This window comes from Cryptomeria japonica, chromosome 4 (assembly GCF_030272615.1).
Source record: "Cryptomeria japonica chromosome 4, Sugi_1.0, whole genome shotgun sequence".
Classification (NCBI taxonomy): domain Eukaryota; kingdom Viridiplantae; phylum Streptophyta; class Pinopsida; order Cupressales; family Cupressaceae; genus Cryptomeria; species Cryptomeria japonica.
In genome coordinates, this window is record NC_081408.1 from 87,214,080 (window position 1) to 87,238,682 (window position 24,603).

A 24,603-nucleotide genomic window follows, 5' to 3' on the forward strand; every position below is an offset into this window, starting at 1 on the left:
TTTCATGCACTCCACCACCTCTAGCATTTCTTTAAGCCATCTTCATGCAAATCCTTTGCAACTGCAAGTCGGTTCCTCAATTCCGCCCCCACAACAAAAAAATCTTACAGGACTCTACAATCTCCAGAAGGAAATCTCGCTCTGATACCACTTGGTGGAGTCATGGTTAGGAGGGTCCTCAAGGAGAACAGTCCAGACCATGCAACAGATAAATCACAACACAAACAACATAATTTGATGGAGGCAATGTAGAATCAGATTTATTATATCCTAGAAATTGATTACAAACTTTCGGCAACATCTAGGCTCACAAGATTCGTCTCACGGGCCTGAGTACAAGACATGTGTGTTATGCAACATTCAACTCAAGCAAGAATGTGAGCCAACTCCGGAACTCCTAATCTTCTGATCTATCTTCTATGTTCTAAAACTGATTTGTAAATGCTTAATTACATTGATTTATATGATTAAGGATGATCTGCGTTGGCCCAAGATGAAACAAATGCTGATGAACAAGATGAAACATGTAAAACAGCAAGGTCAGCCTTCGCCAAAGTGATCCCTCTGGAAAATCCAAAGAATGAGGTGCAGACCTGAGGGAAGGTTGACCACATGCCAAGGAACGTTAGAAATAACTAAATCAGGCTCAGCAAGCAATGGGAAAGATCTGCAAGCATGAACAATAGCAAATAGGTCCAGGCAATTCCAATACACAAGAAAGAAAACTATCCCATATTTCGGAAGCGATAACTTGTCGAAAAAAGATCCAAACATCCCACGGACCAAGGATAAGATTGATGAACATTTCCATGCACCAAATCTAGTTCCACAACATCCGATGAGAAAACAGAATGAAATGTTGAAAGAAATATTGAAACTGCAAAACAGGAAACAAACTGAAAGGAAAATGTTTTTGGTTGATGCAAGATTGCCAAGAACCACGGATGCTCCTGCATCAAAATTACTATGCAATGCATACAAAGATAATTTTATTTAACATAAATTTGTCACATATGTATCTTATTACATAACCTTTTAAAACCAAAGAAATAACAATTCAATTTAAAATTCCTCCACCACTAGCTTTTTTTTAATAAAACTTTCTAAAAAAGAAGCCCCTTATTTCTCTTCTACTCTACAAAATTGGTGTGCACGTAAATATTCCTTATCCTATTAAAGTATTATTATCCAATGTTCATATGCATAGATATGAGAGATTTTAACTATAGAACCATATGTAGAATTTAATTTAATATGGAATTCCTTTAATCTCTACTTGCTTGCATGATTCCTTCATGAGATAGATGTATTAAAATACTTAAATATTTATTTAATCATGCATATTTTCTTTGTACATGTTAACTTCCAATTCCTTAAATACAGAAGAGAAATATAGATCTTAATTTCTCATTTCCTTACAAAAATTAGAAATAAACAAATAGTCTTCTTATGATTTTCACATATACTATGCATGATTTGTAAGTATACCCATTTTTTTTTAGGATTGCATTTTCAAAAGGAGGAAGACATGTATTTATTTTAATTCCCCTTTCAAATACAAGTTGACATATATTAGGGTAACTCCGTGAAGTAACTTTGAACCTAGATGACCCTTATGTAAGAATTATTTCATTCATAGAAGATTGTTTGTGACCTTTCCTCTCTTGAAGGGTACTTGAAGGCAACATGTGATTCCTTTCCTCTCTTGAATATATACATGTCTTGTGATAGTTTGAAATTGATGTGCATTTATAGTAATGATTTTTAAGATAGTTTGAAATTGTTACATGTAACATGAAATTTTCTTATGATATTTTAAATTGATAGTGAGCTCTAGTTAGTGTGTCTAAATGCATTTACATTCCCCGTTATAATATTTCACTTACTCCTAATAGGGTATTATCTCATTGTGGGTAGGTTCCTACCGTGGTTTTTACCTTAACCGGGTTTTCCACGTCAAAAATCTTAGTGTTATTTGTATTATTAATGTGGTGTTGATTCAAGCTTTCATTGTTTATTATCATATATGAGTTTAAGTTTGAGTTGTGTAGAGTTTGAGGGCAAACCGATCCCCCTCCCCCTCTCAATTTGTTGCATTGTTTCAAACAATTGGTATCAGAGCTAGATCCTCTGGAAGAAGCTTGATCACTTGAGGAGATTCGGGATGGCAACCTTTTCTTTTAAGAAGGATAGTCTGAGATTTGATGAACGAATTACACTCTCTGGAAAAACTGAATGGAATGTCATTCAAGATACATCGGTGAAGACTATTAGAAGATTACTAAGAATGTGTATAATGGTCCTACTACTTCGAATGAGATTAAGGAAGTTGAATTCAATATTAGAGCTAAGGAAGCATTGTTGAGTTCCTTGTTTGATTTTGAGATGACTAATGTGATGGATTTGCAAACTTCTCATGAGATCTGGAAGAAGATAGAGACTTTGTATGAAGGTGACAACCATGTGAAAGTTTCTAAGTTGCAGAGCTTGAAAGGAAAGTATGAGATGCTAAAGATAGGCGAAGATGAGAACATTATCTTCTTTATGTAGAAAGTGAATGAGCTTGTGTTCAAAATTAGATGTGTCAGTGGAGTGTTGGAAGAATTTGAGATTATAACTAAGGTGTTGAGATCCTTGCCTCCTGCTTACAAGCACAAAAGCTACTGTTATTGAGGAGATCTGGACTGTGAGAGATGTGACTAGAGACATGTTGATTGGTAAGCTTGTTGCTTTTGAGTTGAGCGAGTTTGGTGAAGCCCTTCCTAAATTTGAATATGCATTCAAAGATATTGTATCTAGGAAGAAGAAATATGATTCGAGAGAAATTTTTAGAAGAGTATCCATATATGAGAAGGAGATGAGAGAGCTTGAAGCCTTGATTGCCAGAAGATTGCCTAAGGGTGTCGGTAAGTATGAAGGAAAGTTGCCTCTTAAATGTTTTTCATGCAACGAGATAGGACATTTTGCCTCAAGGTGTCTAGAAAGAGTTTCTAAGAAGCCATTGAAGCCATATAAGCCTAAATATCAGAAAAAGTATTGTTTTGTTGTTGATGAAGGTGTGAAAGATGATGAGTCTGAGAAGGGAAATTCAGGAGATGAATGGGTGTTCATTGCTATCAAGGAAGATGATCTGGTGATTGTTGATTCTACTAGCTGCATTATTGAAGAGAAGCTTTAGCTGCTAAGGTTGAAGAGAAAAATGAATGGGTTATTGATAGTGGTTGATCTCATCATATGACAAGTGATAATAGTAAGTTTCTGAGTATGGAAAAGTATGATGGTGGTTTAGTAAGATTTGGAGATGACAAAGCTGGTATAATTTGTGGTAGAGGTTTTATTTCTCTTGATGGTAAGCATAACATTGATAATGTTATATGTTGAAGGTCTAAAGCATAATATTTTGAGTGTTGGACAGATGATTTATAAGGGATATGATTTGAAATTCAAGAATGGTAAATGTCAGATCTTGAGTAGCTCTGGAATAGATATTGAACCAGGTACAAAGACTAAAGATAATATATTTCACTTGAATGTTGGTGGTAAAAGTTGTTTGATTGCTCAAATTGATGAAAGTTGGTTATGGCATATAAGGATGTGTCATGTGAATTTTGACTGCACGATTAAGATAAGTTCTACTCAAGCAGTGAGAGATCTTCCTAAGATTGTAAAGTCTTATAATCCAGTATGTAAGGAATGTCAATTAGGGAAGCAGACAAGAGTTTCTTTTAAAAGAAAACAGTATACTTCTAATGGAATATTGGATCTTGTGCATATTGATTTGTGTGGTCCCTCTCAAGTGAGAAGCTTGCAGGGTGATAGGTATTGCATGTTGTTGATTGATGACTATTCAAGGATGATGTGGGTTACTTTCTTAAGGGAGAAGCTTGAAGCCTTAGAGAAGTTCAAGATTTTCAAAGCTATGGTTGGGACAAAGACTGGACTGAAGCTGAAGTGTATGAAATTTGACAAAGGTGGTGAATTTACTTCCAGTGAGTTCAATTCTTTTTGTGAAGAGCATGGGGTGAAGAGACAGTTATCTGCTCCGCGGAACCCTCAGCAAAATGGTGTTGTGGAGAGGAAGAACGGGACAATTCAAGAAGCTGCTAGAACCATGATGAGTGAATGAAATGTTCTGCATATCTATTGGAGAGAAGCATGTGGAAAATTGTTATAACCTGTGCTGATCTCAAGGGGAGATTGTTGAGAGTTATGGGAAATTATTGATTGTTGATTTATTTCTTTGCATTGATTGTTTTTCACATTCATATGTTGTCATCAATGCCAAAGGGGGAGATTGTTTGATATTGTTGAGAAGTTTGTTGAAGTGATGTGTTTTCATTGATGTCAACATATTCTTCTGTGTATTCCAGTGTTGCAGTCAGATTGGATGAGTCGGTTTGGTCAATGTGTTGTAGATGAGTTGTTGTGCTTTAATGAGTTTTGAGATAAGTATCTCTAGTTGATTCAGAAGAAGTTTCAGAAGTTCGCATGGTGATTTGATCGCGTTCTGAGATCTAGTATTGAGGTTGGTATTTCGTCGCTCAGTGTTGATCAATGTTCTAGATTGTGCTTTGATTGCTCTGGAATTGCAATATCTTGGTTTGCATATTTGGTAGAGTGTTTGGGATGTTCATATGTGTCCTCAATTCAGAAGGTTCGTGATTTGGAGGTCTGCAGGTGAATCTTTCAGTTTGACAATCTATATATAGTTGGTGTTCTTGAGGTTCAGTATAATGATGATAAAGCTTCTAGTAATTGGTGATGTTGTGGTTGTTGTTGTGGTAATTCACATTGCTTGTGGATGTTTCTAGATCATGTTCTATCTATGTTGTCGGTCTGCAATGATCATTGTGCGTGTTGTTGATCATTTTATTGATTCGGTGGTGTTCTTCATGTTATGCGACATTCATGATGATTGTAGCGTGTTGCGAATATTCAAGGTGCAATATTTGGAGGTGTTTCTTGTGTGTGATGTTGGTTTAGGTCCAGACTATGTCTTAGCCGACATTGTTTTGGTCCACATGTATTGTTGTAGCATGTGAGTTTATTGCTTTGTAATTTGTGTTGAGGGTTTAGCCAACCTTGAAATATGTGTTGATGATTTGTATAAATATATGTAATATTCATATGAGAGATGTATTTGCCTGTGTGAAAATTGATTTGATCTTTCAGTAGTAGAGGAGAAGTGCGGAGAAGTGTGAAAGAGCAAAGTTTGAGTTTGTTCTTAACCGAAACTGTAACCAGGCATGAGAAGATGTTATTTCATCAGTTCATGGTCCTTCGGATGTAATTTGAATCTTTTTGTAAGGTAGTGATCATTCCCAAGGGTTGTAGCCCTTCTTGTTTTGTGATTTGAGTAGTGAGCTCTAGGCAGTGTGCCTGAATGCATGTGCATTCCCCATTGTAATATTTCACGTACTCCTAACAGAGTATTATCTCATTATGGGTACATTCCCACTGTGGTTTTTCCGTTGACCGGGTTTTCCACATCAAAAATCTTGGTGTTATGTGTGTTATTGATGTGGTGTTAATTCATGCTTTCACTATTTATTATCATATCTGAATTTAAGTTTGAGTTGTGTAGAGTTTGAGGGCAAACCAATTCCCCCCCTCTCAGTTTGATGCATTGTTGCCAACATAGCCTAGTTCTAGAGTGTGTGGGACCTTGTGTCGTCCTCTATAGCACAGGGAGTGGTTCCTTATTGGTTCTACATGGTCGGGTGGTTTGATGCCTTCTTCCATTGGGATGTTCTCTTCATTGGATCCTCATGTGCGTGGATGAGGATTCTTAATCTCTTCAGCTTATGGTTGGATTCTTGAAGTAGTTTTTTATGTACTTCATAGGTTGAGGGTATTATTATTGCAAAGTGTACAATGAGATGTTCATATTTGTAAATTGGATACTAAGTATCTTGATGTAAAAGATAATGTAATCTTGTAAGAAGGTGATTGGCTATTCTTGTAGGATATATCATGTAATGAGATGATCACCCTTAATAATATTGATTATGGTATTTGTTAGTAAGGAAACATTCCCTTATGGTTCTTATCCTATGGATGTGGTTTATGCAATATGTATAATTTATGTTGGATATGTATGGTTGTTCTTATTGATGGAAATGGACTAGATAAGTTATGGGTAATGAATTAGTAATGAAATATTGACGGTATGTTAAATGGTTAAGAGAATGGGATTAGTAACTTTTAGAATTGGTGCTTTTAAAATGAATATAAAGGATTAATGGTAATTGGGATTGTGTAGGTATGTGTCATAATAGTTAAATTAAATGGATGATTTTCTATGTCATAAGAAGGAGTGAATGTTAGGGATGAATGTTAGAATCAATGAAGATATTAGAATGTGATGGGATTCTATGATGTTCTTTGTATTCATGTGCTTATGTTAAGTAATGGCATTGAAATACCCTAGGGAATGTTGGTAGATGAGATGTTATTTATTTCCGCTTGTGTGTGTTCTTATGATCATGCTTTAAGTTGATTATGTGCACATTTAGTAGATGGTTGATTGATGCATATAAGTATTTTAGTTATATGTGTGCATTAGTTTAATGTTTTTAAAAAAACATTATCTCTATTTGTTAGTTAGATGGTTAATTTCTCTAGAGTATTTTAGTGGGCATTACAAGAGGGGCCATAAAGATTGCTTCCCTCACCATCAATACCTCAAGTCCATCCCAAGACATAGCAAAGCAAATCAAATAATTTATGGTTTTTAGCAAAAATAATTCCACCCCACCTCATTTAATCCTAAAGATACTAATAACAAACACAGCACAAATATCACCATTGTAGAGATTCCAATTAGGAGAGATGCTACAATCCATAGCAAGGGAAGATTTTCCCAAACAATAAGTGGATATAATTGGTATAGTAGATGTATTGAGCACGTTGCAAATAACATCTTCACAACTCACTATGGACATCTTATCTACCATGAGAAAATAACATAAGCAATTTGTAAATGATATGGTACAAAGGTTAGAGAACCAAGAGGATGAAGTGAAATTATTGGAATATATCGATAAGAAATAGATTGAGGAATTTTGCAAGAGGTGTGTTATTGTACACACAATGTTAAAAGTAGAAATAAAGAATATGTGGAGAATCTAGTCAAGTGCCAATTCATTATATTGGTTTTATCTAGGATGACTCACTACAACAAATGACTTGAAAATATAGCTTGAACATATTGAGAATCATAACATGAAACAGGAATCTATCTATGATGTATAAAATAATGAATATGGAATCCATTAAGGACTCATTGAGAACCTTCACAATAATACCAACAAGTTCAATATTAAAGGGAGGGGCTCAAAGGCCAAATAAAGCAACTCAAGTTAGCAATTCAAGATAGCTCTACTAATAGAATCTAACAAATTCGCATTGTAAATTTAAATAATAAAGATATTAAAATAAGAAAAGCTAAACTTACTTAGCATCAATAATCAAATAATGTTCCTACGACAAGAGATCACACAATGAAAGAAAATATATATTCACCTACCAAGAATCTACATAAATATTCTACTATGAAGTATAAAAGTCTCCTACAATTTTACTATACTAAATTTTGTCAACTTCAACAAGATAGAGTCAAAATGTCCTTAGGACTGGACATCGCTTCAAGGGGGGTGATGTTAGTAGGATAGAGTCAATGTTGCAACAAATATCACCCACTACAAAAGAATTGTGACAATAACACATCCATAAGAAACGAAGAATGCAAGAAGACACGCTTTGATATTTTAGTGTAAGTATAGGTTGGGCCACAAATGTACTCAAAAACAAGAAAGAAGAAAAAGAAAACAAAGAAAGAAAGAAATGGAGAGGGATATGAAGAGAGATAGAGGATATGCGAGAAATAGATGTAAACATATGTACGGATACTGTGATTGAGTTACTTGATAATATATATGATAGTCCAAATTGGTTGGGATCATATGTAATATGTTATGGTTCTTTGTGATTATATTTTAGTAATTGCATATATTCTCTTCTACCACAACCTCTTGTAATTCACCACACTTTATTTGATCATCTTCTTATACTTACTACTAGGGTATAAATACAATATTTCAAACACCTAAGCACAAATCTCTAATTTATGTTCATAAATACAAACAACAATTATTTTGGATGGTAGGGCGCAGGCTAGACTATAGAGTGTCAATTGGACATTAACATGCTATGGTAACATATAGATTAGTAACTTGCTTTAGTTATTTTTTTTTTACTCTTCCTTGTTCTAGATTCATTTTTCATTTTATGTATTTTAGTTTTCAATTATAATTTATTGTTTTTATACGCAACTCTCTCCCTCTCTCTTGTCTAAACATAGTTTATAATAGGAAGAATAATTCCTAAATAGGGTAAGATAGTTTTCTATTATTTATCAAGAAAATAACCAAACAAAAAAATGTTTTCTTTAGTCTTATATAGAGTGTAATGTAAAGTAGTTTTTTAAGGCTTGTCACACCTAGGCCTTGAACAACTTTCCCTTTTACACTAGTATACCATCAAATACCTCATTTTTATATAGTACAATTGCAAATCTTAAATGGCTTACATCTACATTGTAGGGGGCACAATAACATGTAGAACCACTAAAAATTTCATTCTCGATGAATTACTCACTAATTTATTTTTAAAATTATGTTAATTTGATGTCTAATGATGTAAAAAACATATAATTTAAAAGAGGAAAATTGAGAGCAAGTATGGTGAGATATTGCAAAGAGGAGTGTATTTGCAATATTTGGGAGATGTTGTTGATACCTATAAAAATTTAGTGATTAATTTCAAGTATATATACAAAGTAAAGCATGTAATCTATGAAATAAATAATTATGTATTTGAGTTTTTGAAAATAATTGTGTGCGCTTTTCTAAATCAATATTTTGGATTGCACTCAACGATCTATCATCAAGAAGAGGATTTCATACAAAGACTAAAAAGAAGGTATGGTGAGGGTAGACGCAGATTACAAGGAACAAGTCTGAGGTGGAAGGAAATGAATAACCAGAAAAAATAATATGAAATAAAAATGTACACATATTATATATAATAATATGTATAGAAAATTTTTTAAAAATGACTAAAACAAAAAAATGTAAGTCCTTTTGAAAGAAAGAAGAGTACCTACCACTCAAAACTCTGACCAATTTATACATCAAAATATTGATAATTTATGATACATGTAATATTTCCATCCTCTCATACATATAAGCAGATTGAATGGGGTAGACGTGTTCCTGCCATCCTAGTCAACTCTGGGACAGATCCTCCTCATTCCAGTGTCTCCTTCCTTGGTCGGTTTACTTCTTAGTCTTTTCTAAAATTTTAAGTCATTTTCTGACTTGGTTTCTAGACTTTAGCATAACTCGATCAATCCTTCTTAATTTCGAGACTTTTTGTAATTATTATTCTTTATTTTGTCCCGCATTTTCATACTTTCAAACTTTATATCTTATTTTGTATATCTTGTTTATATTAATATTATAATCTCCGGACTATGCCCTTTATTGATCAAAAAATATATATATTTCCAAAATAAACAAAATGTAAACTAAAAATATCTTCAATAAAAAAAAAACTTATAATATTTTAAAATTAAAATTAAAAACTATCATATTAAGAATTATTCAAAGTAAAGCTACTCCTTTAGATTGATATCTGTAAGACATCTTAGTAATTCATAATACAACTCCTCAACTAATATTTAATAAATAAATTAACCTAAAATTAATTTTTTAATAACATAAATTATTAGATACAAATTAATTTATTCATAATAAAGTCTAATCTTACTTTAAAAAATAAATTGCAGTTAAGTTGTGTTATAGCGTTATAAGTTTTACCATGGAACTATGGGGAAATGACAGTTTTAAATCAGTGATTAAAGTTCTTTATATCGGATCAATCAAAAATACTAAAAGTATCTTAAAAATTTATATTTCACAGTTTTAAAGGGGGTTTGGGTTGTCCATTCTGGACGAACTCTGATGCATAAATACTTTCTTAATCAAGCTACATAGCATGAAACAGACATTGACGCGTTTGTTGGGAGTCGAACCCGGGACTATTGCTTGGAAGGCAGTTATCCTAACCGTTGGACTACAAACGCTGATGAAGAATAACAAAATTGAGATTAAGGAAAGTGCACAAATTGCTTGGAGGTTTGAGTGTGAAGAAAACTTAAAGACAACTCCCAATGTGGACCCTTAACAAGAGCACAACCAAAAAGAATGAAAATGCAAGCCCTCATGTTTTATACATATGTATAACAAAGAAGAGGAGGTAGGAAGATGAAGTGTTTCTTGGATTTTTTTTTATTTTTTTTAAATTTAATTATTTTAAAAGATAATGGATTAGTCAAAGAGTTGTGTAAGAAAGTTGAGTTCATCAAAATGTAATAAAAAATCATATTCCATTAAGTGTGGAATATTCTTTTTTTAATAAGATGTAGTTTCTTTATACATTTAAAATCTAAAACAAATAGCAATAACAACATTTTTTCAATACTTTATATTTTGGACAGTAAGAAAACTACAATATAAATGATGAAATTGTCCATTTTAGATAAAGCACAAAGCAAGCACAATGAGAGAGAGTGAGAGTGTGTATGAGAGAGAGAGAGAGAGAGAGAGAAAGAGAGAGAGAGAGAGGGATCTTGTTTGGTTCAATGGTTGAACCAATCATGGATGGTAGAAGAAGAGACGAAGAAGTTTTCAATCAATATATTAGGGGGCACTAAATGTATAGTCAATTGTAATTCGATGGGATCCCATCAATTATCTCTACATTGGTATTTTTATGTCTTGTTTGGCACAAACATGTCTTTTATAAATGGTATTGAGTTCAAATCTTCTTCAATACAAAAAACAACTTTTGAAGTCAGAAAATTTCAGTTTATAATTTGTGAAAAAAAGTGTGTAGGGAAAGGGTACTAGTAGCCATTATAGCTCACTTTACGCACTCTAAGCTTCTAAATGGTACATAAATTTCACCATTTTTTTAATGTCTTCATATGCAACTTAACTACTTATAGCTCTTGATCTGACTTTTGGGTAGTTAAGATGAACGTTGTGAGATTCATTATATACACAAGGATCAAAAAGTGGTCATTTAGAAGAGTCATCTGATAACTATTTAAAGGCATGCCCCAATAATTGTGCATTACAACCGCCTCAAAAATTTGCACAACTAATCCAATACATATTGTACCAATAAAGTTGTTGAACTCCTCCAATTAAAATCTACAAATTTTAACTACTAGAGATACAAGTTGACAACTTTTAATATATGTAAAATATATTAAAGAAACTTTTAATTATTATTATTTTGATTTCTTTAAAATTGATTAAAAAAATTGAAACAAAAAAAAACGGCTATTGATACATGAACTGTAACTGGCCCCCTCCCCTATATTAGTTTTGTAGGAGATCGATGAAAGAATACAGATAGCCTCACATGGCCTTGTTACACCTCTCTTCCATTAATTCATGCACACTCTTTATCTATTCAATCTCAATATTACATTTTCATGTATTGGTGCAGTGCAATAGAAGACGAGGGATATCAAAATCTGCATGTCCTAATGTTCCCATGGTTAGCCCACAGTCACATCTCTGCTTACGCAGAGCTCTCTATCAGGCTTGCACAGCAAGGCACTAAAATTTCCTTTTTTTTAACTTCACTAAACATAGCACATCAACCTCCCTTAAAGGGTATATGACTTGGTCTTGAAGTTTGTTTCTATTCTTATTTAGTTTGGAATTTCTAAAAAATATGTTTAAGGCTTCTAGATGAGAGTATGGATTTGGTACTATCTAGTATATAAATTAGTTTTTTACTTCTAACAATAGAGAACAAGTGGTATATCTAGTACCATCTATCTTGCAATATATTTTGTTGTACATTAATCATTTTATTCTTTTATAAGATTTTAAAAGTTTAAAGAATTATAATTCAATTAGACTCTTACGTATGGTAATATACAAAATAGCCTAGAATTTAATTATAATTGAATAGACTCGTGTATAGTAATATACAAAATGGTCTAGAATCTAAGTATAATTCAATTAGACTCATATGTATGGTAATATACAAAATGGCCTAGACTATAATCATATATTAGCTTTTCAACAATTTAAGAGTTTGTTTATATTATGTCAGTAAAAAGGTGTATTCTAATTGTGAGAGCACATGTATATGTGTCTTAAATTTGTTATTTTTTTCAATGGAAAAGATAATAGAATAAGAAAGAGGAATAACAAAATGTGCAAGATGTAAGACTATGAAAGTGGCTTGCTTTAAAGCTAATCTATAGACAATATTTTATTATTAATAGTTCCATATGAGTAATTAGATTAAGAGCATAGATTTTTATATTGTAGATTTGGACAAGAGAATGTAGAAAAGAAAACAAAGATTTAAACATTCATTTCAAATCCTAATTTATTCTTGTTGTACAGTTCCAAATAAGTAAAGGAATTGAAACATAAGATGAAAGAAAACAAGTATTCTCTCACCCACAAATCCTTATTGCATAAACAAGGATGTTGATGGGTGAGCTTTTGGAGCTTCTATTGAGCTTGCTTAAGACTCCATCATCATTATCGTTATATTCGAAGGGGTCATATTGATCTTGGTCAACAAGACTCCATCATCATCACCAAAGAAGAATTTTTAGACTAACATGGGAACTCGTCAAAACAAATGTATTCATGATTATGGTTTGGATTGAGGTTGGGTTTGATGGGATGAATTTGGTAGAAGATGGTGGTTTACATTTCATGGAGAGGCTTAGATCTAGATATTTGTGTCCATATCAACAAATCTTGTGATTGATTACTATAGATAGATTTTGGACGAGTTTTGAATTTTGGGATTGGAAGGATTGGATTTGAGGTGGATATGATTGGTTGTAGTTGAATTGAAGGATGAAGGATCAAGACATCAAAATGTCAATTTAATTGATTTTCTATACTTAGGATAGGCAAAGTTCCTAAGTAATAATTGATATCAGATTTTGGATTACTATACTTAGGATAGGAAAAGTCCTAAGCAAATTTGATGTTAATTTAACGTTGGATTGCTACTTAAGGTAGATTAAATTCCTAAGAAATCTCAATTAGGATTGGATGGTATGATTGGATTTTTTATCTTAGGGTGTTTACCTTTGATTCAATTTTGATTTGGGTGGATTGGAATAGAGGATGGTTGATTTAGGATTGGATGAGTGGAGTGGAGTTGGTTAAGATTAACTAATATTTTACTGTTTTACTTGATTTGGATTTGATTAGCTAGGGTTTTGGATTAGGATGGGGATTTGGGATTCGATTATGGATTAGGATTTGAATGAGGCTTGGGATGATTAATTGAGGTGTATGAAACTTTAGATTTTGATAAGGGTGATGAGATGAAAGTTTCAACCTTTACTTTCCCTTGTATTTACAAGAGGATTTCGGACTTTGATTTTGATTTTTTCATAAGTTGGCTTTGAATTTGAATTTTGATCGCTAAAATACTTGGTGTTGAATGAGATTAGGATAGTTGAATATGTTTAAGGATTGGGCTTTGGATTGGTAGATTTGAGATTTGGTTAATGGATTATGATTGGTAATTTGGATGAGTGGGTTGGATTTGGATTTGGAGAGTATATCTCTTAGGTTTTGATTTGATATTAAAAGTGATTATAAGTGAGATGTTGGAATCTCAAATTTTGGGACTAGATTGGATTGGATTAGGGTTGGTTTTCCTTTTGATTCAGGTGGATATGGATCGATACCTTAAGATGAAATTAGATTAGAATTTTGTACACTTACAATTGGCTAGGTTTCTAAGCAATGATTTGAATTGTATGACTATATACTTAGGATAGGCTAAAGTTCCTAAGAAAGGAGTAGATCTTTGGATTTGATTTTTGGATTGGTAACTTAGAATAGCTAAGATATTAAGCAAGACCTATTAGGATTAAATGCTTGATTTTAAAATCTCAATGTAGAGTATGGTTTTGGATTGGACATGTAAATGGGTTTGATTTAATTTAATTGATGATTTGGATTATGGACTAGGATGATGGATTGAATTAGGGATTGTATGGTCTAGATTAGGAAGGGGAGATGGGAATTGATTAGGGTTAGTTACGATTTCGGATTTTCTTGATTTTTCTTCCATTACTTAGTGTTTAGGGATTAGAATTTATGACCAGTTTTAGGATAATGATGTGGATGATTGGTTCAAATGGATGAATTTGGATTATGATGAGTGGATGGGAGTGTTAATCTTTGATTTAGGAATTGATTTTGATAAATTTCGAATTTGAATTCAAAGGTTGCCATTGGTTTTGGATAGGGTTGATGTTTGTAAAAGGTTTGATGCTTAAAACACACCAAGAAAAAAAACCTAAATTTATTCAAGGTGTGTTAACGATAGTAATCCCACCAATATGCATTGTCTAGGCATGATGTGTAGGGTCCATCTTGAAGCACTAATCATTTATTATCATTATCAGCCAAGATTGCTCTATGGTGCAAAAGGAGAGTACACATGGCCTACACACTCCTTTATAGGCACACTGAGTGAAGTTCATTGATAGCTTCATTACAATCTAACATGACTAGGTGAGTCTTATCTATTGGGATCAAGATGTCTCAACCTTTTCAAGTCATTAAATTTTTTATTATTTGTTAACATCTATTGGAATCAAGATGTCTCAACCTTTAATTTAGAAATTGATTTTGATGAATTTTGGATTTAGCTAGAATTACATGATTGATTTAGCAAGGATTACTTTAACATTCAATTATTAAAGATTGTAATCTGACCTGTGCACATTTTAATTCTCCACAAGTTATATTATTAGTGATATAAAATATAATTATGTAATAGTTAATTCTCCACAAGTTATATTAATAGTGATATAAAATATAATTATGTAATAGGGGAGAGGACCCAATAGTTGAGCATGTTCCAATTGTGATAGCACTTGTTGATTTAATGCCCACTATTTTTGACAAAATTGCACCTATAGTTGTGACTTTAAAGTTGTTATTGCTGATTATAACTACCCGTAACTGATTGAAAATGTAACAGGACTTAGTGCACAAGTATAAATCACCTTTTTGCACTTTTTTGATACCTTGACAAAAAGCATGTTGATGTGACATCATATTTGATAATGCAACTCTTAGTTATAAGCAAGGGGATTGCCATGTAAGCTGCTGTAAAAAAATGGAAAAAGTTTGAAAAGCGCAAAGTTAGGGTACTCAATTACTGGATCCTCTCACCTAATTATTTTGCTGACACAATGCATGAAATTTTATATGCATCTTTTCTCTAGTTACATTTTGGCCTGCCATTGCCAAACTTGATGTTAGCAGAGGGCATGAAATTCAATAGTTGAGCTCTCTTTAATAAATTGAGCAATCAAACACCAAGAAGTAAATACCCCATAAGGAAACTAACGGTTAAATTTGCTCTTACATCTCAATATCGAGCATATTTTGCTATTGCATAAGCTCAAAACTAAAGTATAACACCAAAAGTTACACTGTTCACTAAATTAGCACCCTCTACAGCCTAGGAATTATCGTTCAGAGCTTTATTTTTTATTTTAGTAATAGAATAAGTTATAACAACACCAACTCTCCTATACAAAGGCAGCCATGAACTAAACTAGAAAGACTTTTACGTTACGAGCAACAAAGGCCCAAGACAAATGACATTCTATAATCTATATCATTCAAACCCTATCATAGCCTGCATCTTTCTAGAACAATATCTACAAACTACACTAGATTGAAGAAAATATATGAGTATATGAATGTGTAGTTGATTTTCCTAACGATCTCAACTTCAATCCCATCTAACATTGTAGATTAGCTCAATATTCAGAAGGGGCATAAGTTGATCATAAAATGAGAGTAAACGAAAGGCAAAGCAGATACCTTAAAAAAGGCATCAAAAAATGAATATGTAGTGGACACTAGAACTGTTTCTACGAGAAATTAGGATTATATAACATACCTAATTAAATGTAAGAAACTCCCACTCATAACAATTGAATCACAAAAGATTAAAAATTCCACCTAAATAATGCTTTTAAACCAGGGGATTTGACAGTTTTTCTACATGGGAGAAATGAAGCAGGAAGCCTCAGTTAGGGAACAACTTGCATTCCAATGTTTTCTACTGAGATTATTTACATAGCAGGTCAATTGCTTGAAGAGATCCGGATTGCTAAGCCACCTCGAGCACCTTCATATTTTTTGGTAAGTAGTACTAGGATTTGGTAGTAAACTGTTGGCAATCCTCAGTAGACAGTGCATCTGTCCCTAGTTATGTTGTTTATAGAGGGGAAGGAATCACTGGGAACAGCAGAGTGTTGGTTTTGGTGAAAAATCATTTTTTGTTGTTTGGTGGTCTTTAAAGGAGGTGTATGGGGGTGCAATAGTGTTAAAAGAACAAAATAAAATTCCAGGTAGGTATGAGTCAACAGAGTCGGTCACGATCATAATTCTTTCTAATTAAGAGGAAATGTATGGTCATCTGACAAACTAATGTGAACTAACAGAGAAAATAACAGGGATCTGTCGTTATCGGACATTAAATGTAATCTTAGCAGGACACAATTTCAGCATCTCATGCAGCCAAAAAGAATTACATAGCCATGCCAGTAACTGAAATATTTTGATTGCAAACTAGTTTAGCATACTTTTAGCAAATGTATAGTCTTTGTAAAAACTCTGAATCACAGGCCAGTAACAACTTTCATAACAGGCTACCAAAGCCATACTGATGAATTCAGATAATTTGGTTTTTATATAAATTCATAACATGACAAAAAATTGCTCGAATATTCAAATATACAACACCCATCTTCACAACTATGGCATCTAGTATAGAATATCATAACTAATTTGAGGCAGCCCTCCAGCTCAACTGTTGTTCCATTAACACGATAGCTATAAAACAGAATTTCAGTTGCTTCCATGTGTCTTGGATCTTCAAATAGCCACATAAACATCCCGCATATCCACACAGTTACAACTCATCCTTGCAATCTACAAAATACCCATAAATGGTTGGTGACAAAGCATTCTTATCAACCTTGCTTTCCACCATGCTTAGCAGCATTATGTTGTGACAAGGCAGATTCTGTGACAAAATTCCTGTTAAAATAACACGAATTAGATCATTTGGATACAAAAAACAGTAACACGTTTCAAAAAATAACAGAAACCTTATCGAGAAAAGAACAGCATAATAAAACAGTAACATCCAAGATAAAGTATTTTACAAATTTAAGTAGCAAATACAGCCCTTGAGACAAAAATTTAAGCTTGAGAAACATAACTATTTTACACTGCCTTCCTATCCATTCTACAAATTAGCCAAATTTGCATGTCTTTGAAGCTTGTAATGAAAATAGCATATGCATTCACAGTCAAATGATAAGGTCGTGATATGGAAAAACAATTTCCAATTTGGCAGAAACGCTGCACCTTTAACAGAAACCTTATCAAGAAAAGAACAGCATACAAATAAAACAATAACATCAAAGAAAAAAGCATTTTACAAGTAGCAAATACAGCCCTTAAGACACAAATTTAAGCTTGAGAAACATAACTGATTTACGCTGTCTTCCTATCCATTCTACAAATTGGCCAAATTTGCATGTCTTCGAAGCTTTTAATACAAAATAGCATGCACTAACAGTCAAATGAAAAGGTCGAGATATGGAAAAGCAATTGTCAATTTGGCACAAACACTGCACCTTTATATCAAACTTGAACAAAATTTCAAATCATACAGCTAGACAAAATTCAGCAGTTTGCAATTTTAAAATATTGTCAGATCTAATGCCTATGGAACATTTACTCATGTCAACTGCAAATTAATAAATGCACAGTAAATCATACGCAGGCATATGGCAAAAAGACAAAAGCTTGGTAACATCTCATTATTTAGTCACGATGTAAGGAGCTTAGATTTAACTAGTTGACAAGTTCAGATTTAACTAAGTTGTCTTAAACTGAATTGTACCTTTAAACTGCTGTTCAGCAAGATCAACATCGTTACTCAAGAAGAAAAGACTTTTTTGGAAGGATTTCATCCATCCTCAAAGAGCTTTATTCAGATTACCAAGACAACTTATCACAGCACCTTCTGTACATCTATTTAGAATTTGCCTCGAGGGAAAATGGAACAGAAAAGATTAAGCCTACTCCTCATCAAACAGTTTATTGCAATTAATTTATCCACACAAAAAAACAATTCCATATTAAAAATGAACTAGCAGTAAAGATGCTAAGGAGGAGCTTTATGTTACTTTGTTTAACAGTCTCCGCTTTTAACCATGAAGCTTGGAGCCAGTTGAATGCATTTTGCTTGTTCCAGTAGAATTTATTTGTCCCTTGTAGAAAAGCTAAGGAGCTCAGATTTGTTCAAACAATTTTGTTTATCCACATAGGACGTCTTTCAAATTAATAAGAGAGCTAATCACAGCACACCATCCATCTACAATAAACCCCGGGCAAACCAAAACCCACTCAAAAATTAATACTCTTTCCATCAAACCTTTGATAAACTTGCTTGACTAAGCGAAAAGTTGTCAGAAATTAAGGAGCTCACAGAAATGTTACATGGATTTTATTTATCTTCATAGAACATTTTTTCCCAATTAATGAGAGAGTTCATCAGAGTCATTTCTATACATTACATGCAACCAGATACAATTAACATTCACATGAAACAAAATCATACATCAAACAGACCGCATGGAGAAGCGTAATCTAGAAGGAAGCAAGATGACGACATGTTTACTGGATTGAATAGAAGTTTAGAAGGAGCTCAGAGTTTTTGAATGGATTTATTTATCCTCATTTAACATTGTTCAGATTAACGAGAGAACTCATCACAGCACCTTTGATACATCCATTGGAGCCAGTCAGTAGCATTGCCGTAAAGTGGCAAGCTACTATCAATGTGGGTGTCTATGATAACAAAAAATATCATTGATAAATGCCTCAGTTAAAACCCAAGCATATATAACATTATCTGCAACCACCTCCACAGGAAGAAATCATACATCAAACATTCCACATGAAATAATGCAATCTAGAAAGAGGCAATATGTTGAATAGTTACTGGAATATATAGAAGCTTAGAAGGAGCTCAGATATTTTGAAAGGATTTATTTCTCCTCATTTAACATTGTTCAGATTAACGAGAGAACTCATCACAGCACCTTCGATACATCCATTGGAGCCAGTCAGTAGCATTGCCGTAAAGTGGCAAGCTACTATCAATGTGGGTGTCTATGATAACAAAAAATATCATTGATAAATGCCTCAGTTAAAACTTAAAACCCAAGCATATATAACATTATCTGCAACCACCTCCGCAGGAAGAAATCATACATCAAACATTCCACATGGAATAATGCAATCTAGAAAGAGGCAATATGTTGAATAGTTACTGGAATATAGAGAAGCTTAGAAGGAGCTCAGATATTTTGAATGGATTTATTTATCCTCATATATCATCATTCAGATTAACGAGAGAACTCATTATAGCACCTTCAATACATCCATCTGGGCCAGTTAGTAGCATTGCCATAAAGTAGCAAGCTACTGTAGATAGAGGTGTATATAACAAGAAAAAATAGCATTAGTAAATGCCTCTATAAAAACCCAAGTATATCCAGTTAGTAGCATTGCCATAAAGTAGCAAGCTACTGTAGATAGAGGTGTATATAACAAGAAAAAATAGCATTAGTAAATGCCTCTATAAAAACCCAAGTATATATATTAATAATATCCACAACCTCCTCTGGAAGAAGTTGCCTCTTAACACACAGGCAATTGCACTGTGGATTTCTGTATCCATTGACAAACAAACAAATGAACATATACAAACACAAACGCACACAGACATTTTTGTGCACATACAACACAATCTATGAAACATTTGAAATAGAATCAGATAAATAATTGTGGTTATCAAAAAGGCTGCACAACATCTGAACATAATTCATCACAGCAACTTCTTTACATTTCATTTTAACAGTGATCAAACAGAAATATCATCCATATCAGGACCAGTGACTCATAATAGTTATGTCATGGACTTTTGGTCTCCACCATTGTTTCAGGTCAAAGAGAACTCCAGTTTCAGTCAAATATATCCTGCAAGGCTACCTGTTGAAGAGATCATAAGGTCCAGGGTATTTAGCTTTAATGATACAGCATAATGGGAAGACAGCCTTAAAAAGAGCTTAGCTCTAAAATGGTTTCATAGCTTTGTTGTACAATTTGTTAAATAAATGCACTTTCAGATGCTTAACTTCCCATCATGCAAGACAATACTTTGTTGCTTTGCATGATATGAAGATTCCTTATTTGTTGCAGGAAAGGTCAAATAATAAAATGTCAACATCCTTAGTTCTAATAATACAAGGAGAATGCTAACAAAGCTCTCACTAAACTTGTAATTTGGAGGGTCAGTGTAATCTCTGAACTAATTTGATGTCAGTATCAACTTCCACATCTAAAATAATGGGGAAAGAAGAAAACATATGACATACACAACAATTTTAAGTAGTTTACATACAGTTGTTAAATCAAAAAGACGAGATTTCAACATCTCGCCTGAATTTCCCATGCACAGATACATAATTTTATTAACTTTAATCACTCATTTTATGGACTACGTCATGAATGCTTCCATGATGAAATGGGGCACATTATTCTCATGTCCTAATTCAAAGTAATCTCTTTGAAATTCTTTTGCAATTCTGTTTGTTTGGCCTAGTCAGGTGCTACTTAGAGTTTTATCGACATGTCTATGCCTTGAGGGGCAAAATTCTTCGTCAAGATTACAAGGTTTTTAGGGACCTCAACCCGGAGAAGCAAGTATGATACCATGTTCATTGTAGCTTACCTGGAAAAACTTAATGCACTAAACAACCCAAGAGGATGTGAAAAATAAAAATTAAAAATATTTTTATAGTTCTTTTAAAAAGAAATAAATACAATTAAATCAAGCATTATATTGATACTACTTGATCAAAAAGATTATCTAAATAACAATGAACTTCCATAAACAAGATTTTCAGTAACATAAATCCAATGAAACCAAATATAACCCACCTTGAGCAACTGGCACAAAGATGGGCACCAATTTTCTTCACTGAACCTGCTGAACCAGGTGTTACAGGGGTCTTGGGTGGCTGCACAAAATGCAGCATGTGAATATCATTGAGAAAGACAAACTAGCTATGGCACAGCTTACATAATTCTCACCCAAATGCAAAAATTCTACCTCTTTGGGACCTGGTGTGCCTTTTGCTTTAGGTGTCTGTACTTTCTGATCCTTCTTACCTCCATCAGTACCTATTAAATAAGCATTTCATAAAATAAGAAAACAAGATACCCAAAATCAAAAAATAAATATATAATACAAAAACACGTGGCTTGCCAGTAACACTTCTCAAATCAAATACAAAAAAGACTGTCTGCATGGGGCACTGATGATAACAGAAATAAAAAATTTACTTCATAGAACTTCTCTAAAAACTGCATCTAGATCTAACCATTAAGGATATTTAAATACCAAACCGAAGAATGTCAGATAAAATTGAAGAATGCCACTACAAATTGAAGAGGATATATCATCACATGATTGAAAATGTATCTTTTTGTTTTACAGCATTGGTTAAGAATGGAAATTGATAAAAAGACTTAACATCATAGTGCTTATCTCAAGTATAAGAACAGTCTGAACAAAATACACTCTCAATGACCCTGATAATTCTGATTAAATATTGAGTTCATCCAGAATTCAACCAGGGTAAAGTTAAGTGGTGCCACTAAATTGCCAAAAGATGTTAGATCAGGTGGCATTATTTGGTATCCAAAGGGCCAAGTTCTCAAATAATTTTAGGCACACATGGGTGTGATTCCAATAAATTACAATAACATAAATAGCATAGCATTATCCACCTCTAAAGGTCAGTTACCATCTCTTAGTGCATCCATTAAAAAGCTTATATAATATGATAATAGATGTAGTCTCTAAACACACAATAACTAAATTTAAAAAAACAAAAGATTCTGGACAGGACCATCAATGTCCAGAGGTTACTCCTCCGCTTCCAGGTTTGCCCCTCACCCCCCAGCCTAGATACCCAACCCAAGAAAGTTTTGGGCCTTGGTCAGGGTGAAGGAACAGATTCCCTGGAAGTCCACCATTGTCATACTCAGGCAAACTCACAGAAACTGGGCCCTCAAAATGGCATTAAAAAAAATTTTAAAAATATCAAATGTAAAAACCCCGTAATAAACCATGCAATTATATTGATGCTTTCAAACCCAGGCATGTCATCCCAGTAAAAAATCATTGTACCAGCAAACCTAAACCCCAAACCGGCGAACTTTGAATCACCCAGATCCTCCATAACTAATAATTTGAGTTATCCTCAATTGCTGTATCTAGAACAGAATTGAGTGTTCACAAATTACCAAATTATATGATAAGTACAAAATTGTACAGCACGCAACTCTAGTAAATGAGTGCTAAAATGACACCAACAGAATTTAAAACTAGTACTAGAATTAGACCTACAAAGCAATATAATCTAAATAAAAGAGAGATAACCAAATTGGGTTAAATTAGATTTACTGAATCGGACCTAGAAAGCAAAATAAACCAAATAAAAGTGATACAACCAAAATAGGTAAACCTTAGAGCCTAAACAAATGATTAATTATACACAGCCATAACATACAAAATGATTATGTGAAAAGGGGTCCTATGTTAGGAGAAAACTGCTGTTAAGATTCAGGGATAAACCCTGTGGAGAACAATGCTCTTGTCAGAATCAGAGCTAAGAAGTCTCGCCAAACAATTTGAGGATGCTATGTAGTTCTCCTGGTACGCCTTGCCTAGACATCCTAGCCAATCATCTTCCAGACATAGAAAGTGGCCAGTTAGTGTGTGGCTGCCCTTGTTGCCTAGAGTCTAAACTAAGTTGAGTAGAGAAACCAACTAACCATTCAAGGAGCAAAAATACATCTGAATTCTCTAACATGTTTTTCCAAACTCCCTAAAGGTGAATGTGTTCAAATGACAATCACCTTACTAATTCTAATAACGGGAGTGATTGACCAGATAGCCAGAACATCTGCTCCACTTGCCCAGCTTGTTGATGACATGAAGATTGGATGATTTGCAATGTTTAGTGGGAGACATAACTTTTGTTATTCCCTTGTTAGTGACAGCCAAAAAGATCACAGTTTATATGAAAGGACGAGTGCATTTATATTTCTACAACAATCATAACTTAGTGGTTAGAACTTAGAACTTAGGAGTCATTAGCAAGTATTTTAATTTTGTTTATTTTGTGATTCCGATGGAAGCAGATTATCTAAATTCAAAAATAAAAACATTGTCTGTAAGCTTCACCAGTTAGTAAGGGCTAATTGCCCATCTACAGGTATGACTTTTGTGCTGATGCTTTAAACTTTTATAGTTTAAACCTATGAGCCCTTTTTTTGCAACCTTTGAAGTGAGGTGCGTAGCACTTTCCCACAAAGTGCTTTACTTACTTATCTCAAGATCATGGTATTATTCCCTATGAATATTCTATCCATCGAGTGTCAGTCCTTATCCTCACTAGTTTTCACTTTTATTATGCCAAGCAAATGTTGTTCAGCAGTGGAGGCTGAAGACGGTCATGAAGAAAATAGACATAAGGGAAAATAATTTGATGCTAAGGGCACAAAAGCGCCCTCATGGAAAAGTAATGTAGCTATATATTTACACCTCACTTTTAAATTAATTAAATAAAATTATTTTTTTTTAACTTATTCTCTGATATTAGATCATGCAATTAAAGTTGTGATTTTCTTATGAAATTTTTGAATAGATAGAGTTTCTATGATGTGATCATTTTGAAATATATCCATGTGTACGTAAAATATCAAGATCAATTTTAAATGATGGAAGAAATTAATATGATCTGTAATATCTCATTCATTCTTATGAATTGATCATCAATTTTATTTTTGCTTATTTCAATATTTATGTGATTACAAAGTGGATGTACTAATACCTTGTTGATGAATGAGGAGTATGTAGGACAGTTTAGTTCCCCCTCCCAATCGAGGCAGGAGATCATTATTAAGGAGAGGGCAACAGATCGAGATGGACAGTATATCATATCATCATTACCGAAAAAAGTTAAAAACACACACCACTAGTATTGCATGTGCTTTTGGAGATGCGACTACTGTCGTAGAAATTTGTTTGTCTTTCGATGTTTGAACATGCAAAGTTGATTGGTTTGGTGTTGGTGTCTCAATTGTCAAAAGTTGGCAATTTCACCTATGTAGAGTGCACTGCTTGTCTTTTACTTTGATTGACTTATGGTCTACCAAGTTAGTATATCGTTGCTCCAATCATATCCCTTGGCGTTGATCGCATCAACCTTAGTATATCATTGCTCCAATCATATCCCTTGGCGTTGATGGCATCAACCTCATGTTTGTCATACCTTGCAGTTATCATCCTGGT

At 33.4% G+C, this 24,603-nt stretch overlaps 1 protein-coding gene and 3 non-coding genes across 4 annotated transcripts in view; all 4 read right to left on the reverse strand.

Moving 5' to 3' along the window:
- Nucleotides 1-16,697: 16,697 nt before the first annotated feature.
- The window catches only part of LOC131070177 (histone deacetylase HDT1), a 38,664-nt gene continuing 30,758 nt past the window's right edge, over nt 16,698-24,603 (reverse strand). Inside the window, exons 9-11 of the mRNA XM_058005714.1 lie at nt 21,352-21,422; nt 21,180-21,259; nt 16,698-17,198 (exon numbers count right to left, since the gene is read on the reverse strand). Of these exons, the coding sequence (XP_057861697.1) occupies nt 17,132-17,198; nt 21,180-21,259; nt 21,352-21,422 (218 nt within the window). The 3' untranslated portion in view covers nt 16,698-17,131. The remainder of the gene's footprint in view (nt 17,199-21,179; nt 21,260-21,351; nt 21,423-24,603) is intronic.
- LOC131070180 (small nucleolar RNA U30) lies at nt 18,878-18,951 on the reverse strand. Its single transcript, XR_009112289.1, has one exon. It is a non-coding gene; the product is annotated as a small nucleolar RNA U30 (small nucleolar RNA).
- On the reverse strand, nt 19,202-19,275 carry LOC131070181 (small nucleolar RNA U30). The gene has a single exon (XR_009112290.1). It is a non-coding gene; the product is annotated as a small nucleolar RNA U30 (small nucleolar RNA).
- On the reverse strand, nt 19,533-19,617 carry LOC131070182 (small nucleolar RNA U30). The gene has a single exon (XR_009112291.1). It is a non-coding gene; the product is annotated as a small nucleolar RNA U30 (small nucleolar RNA).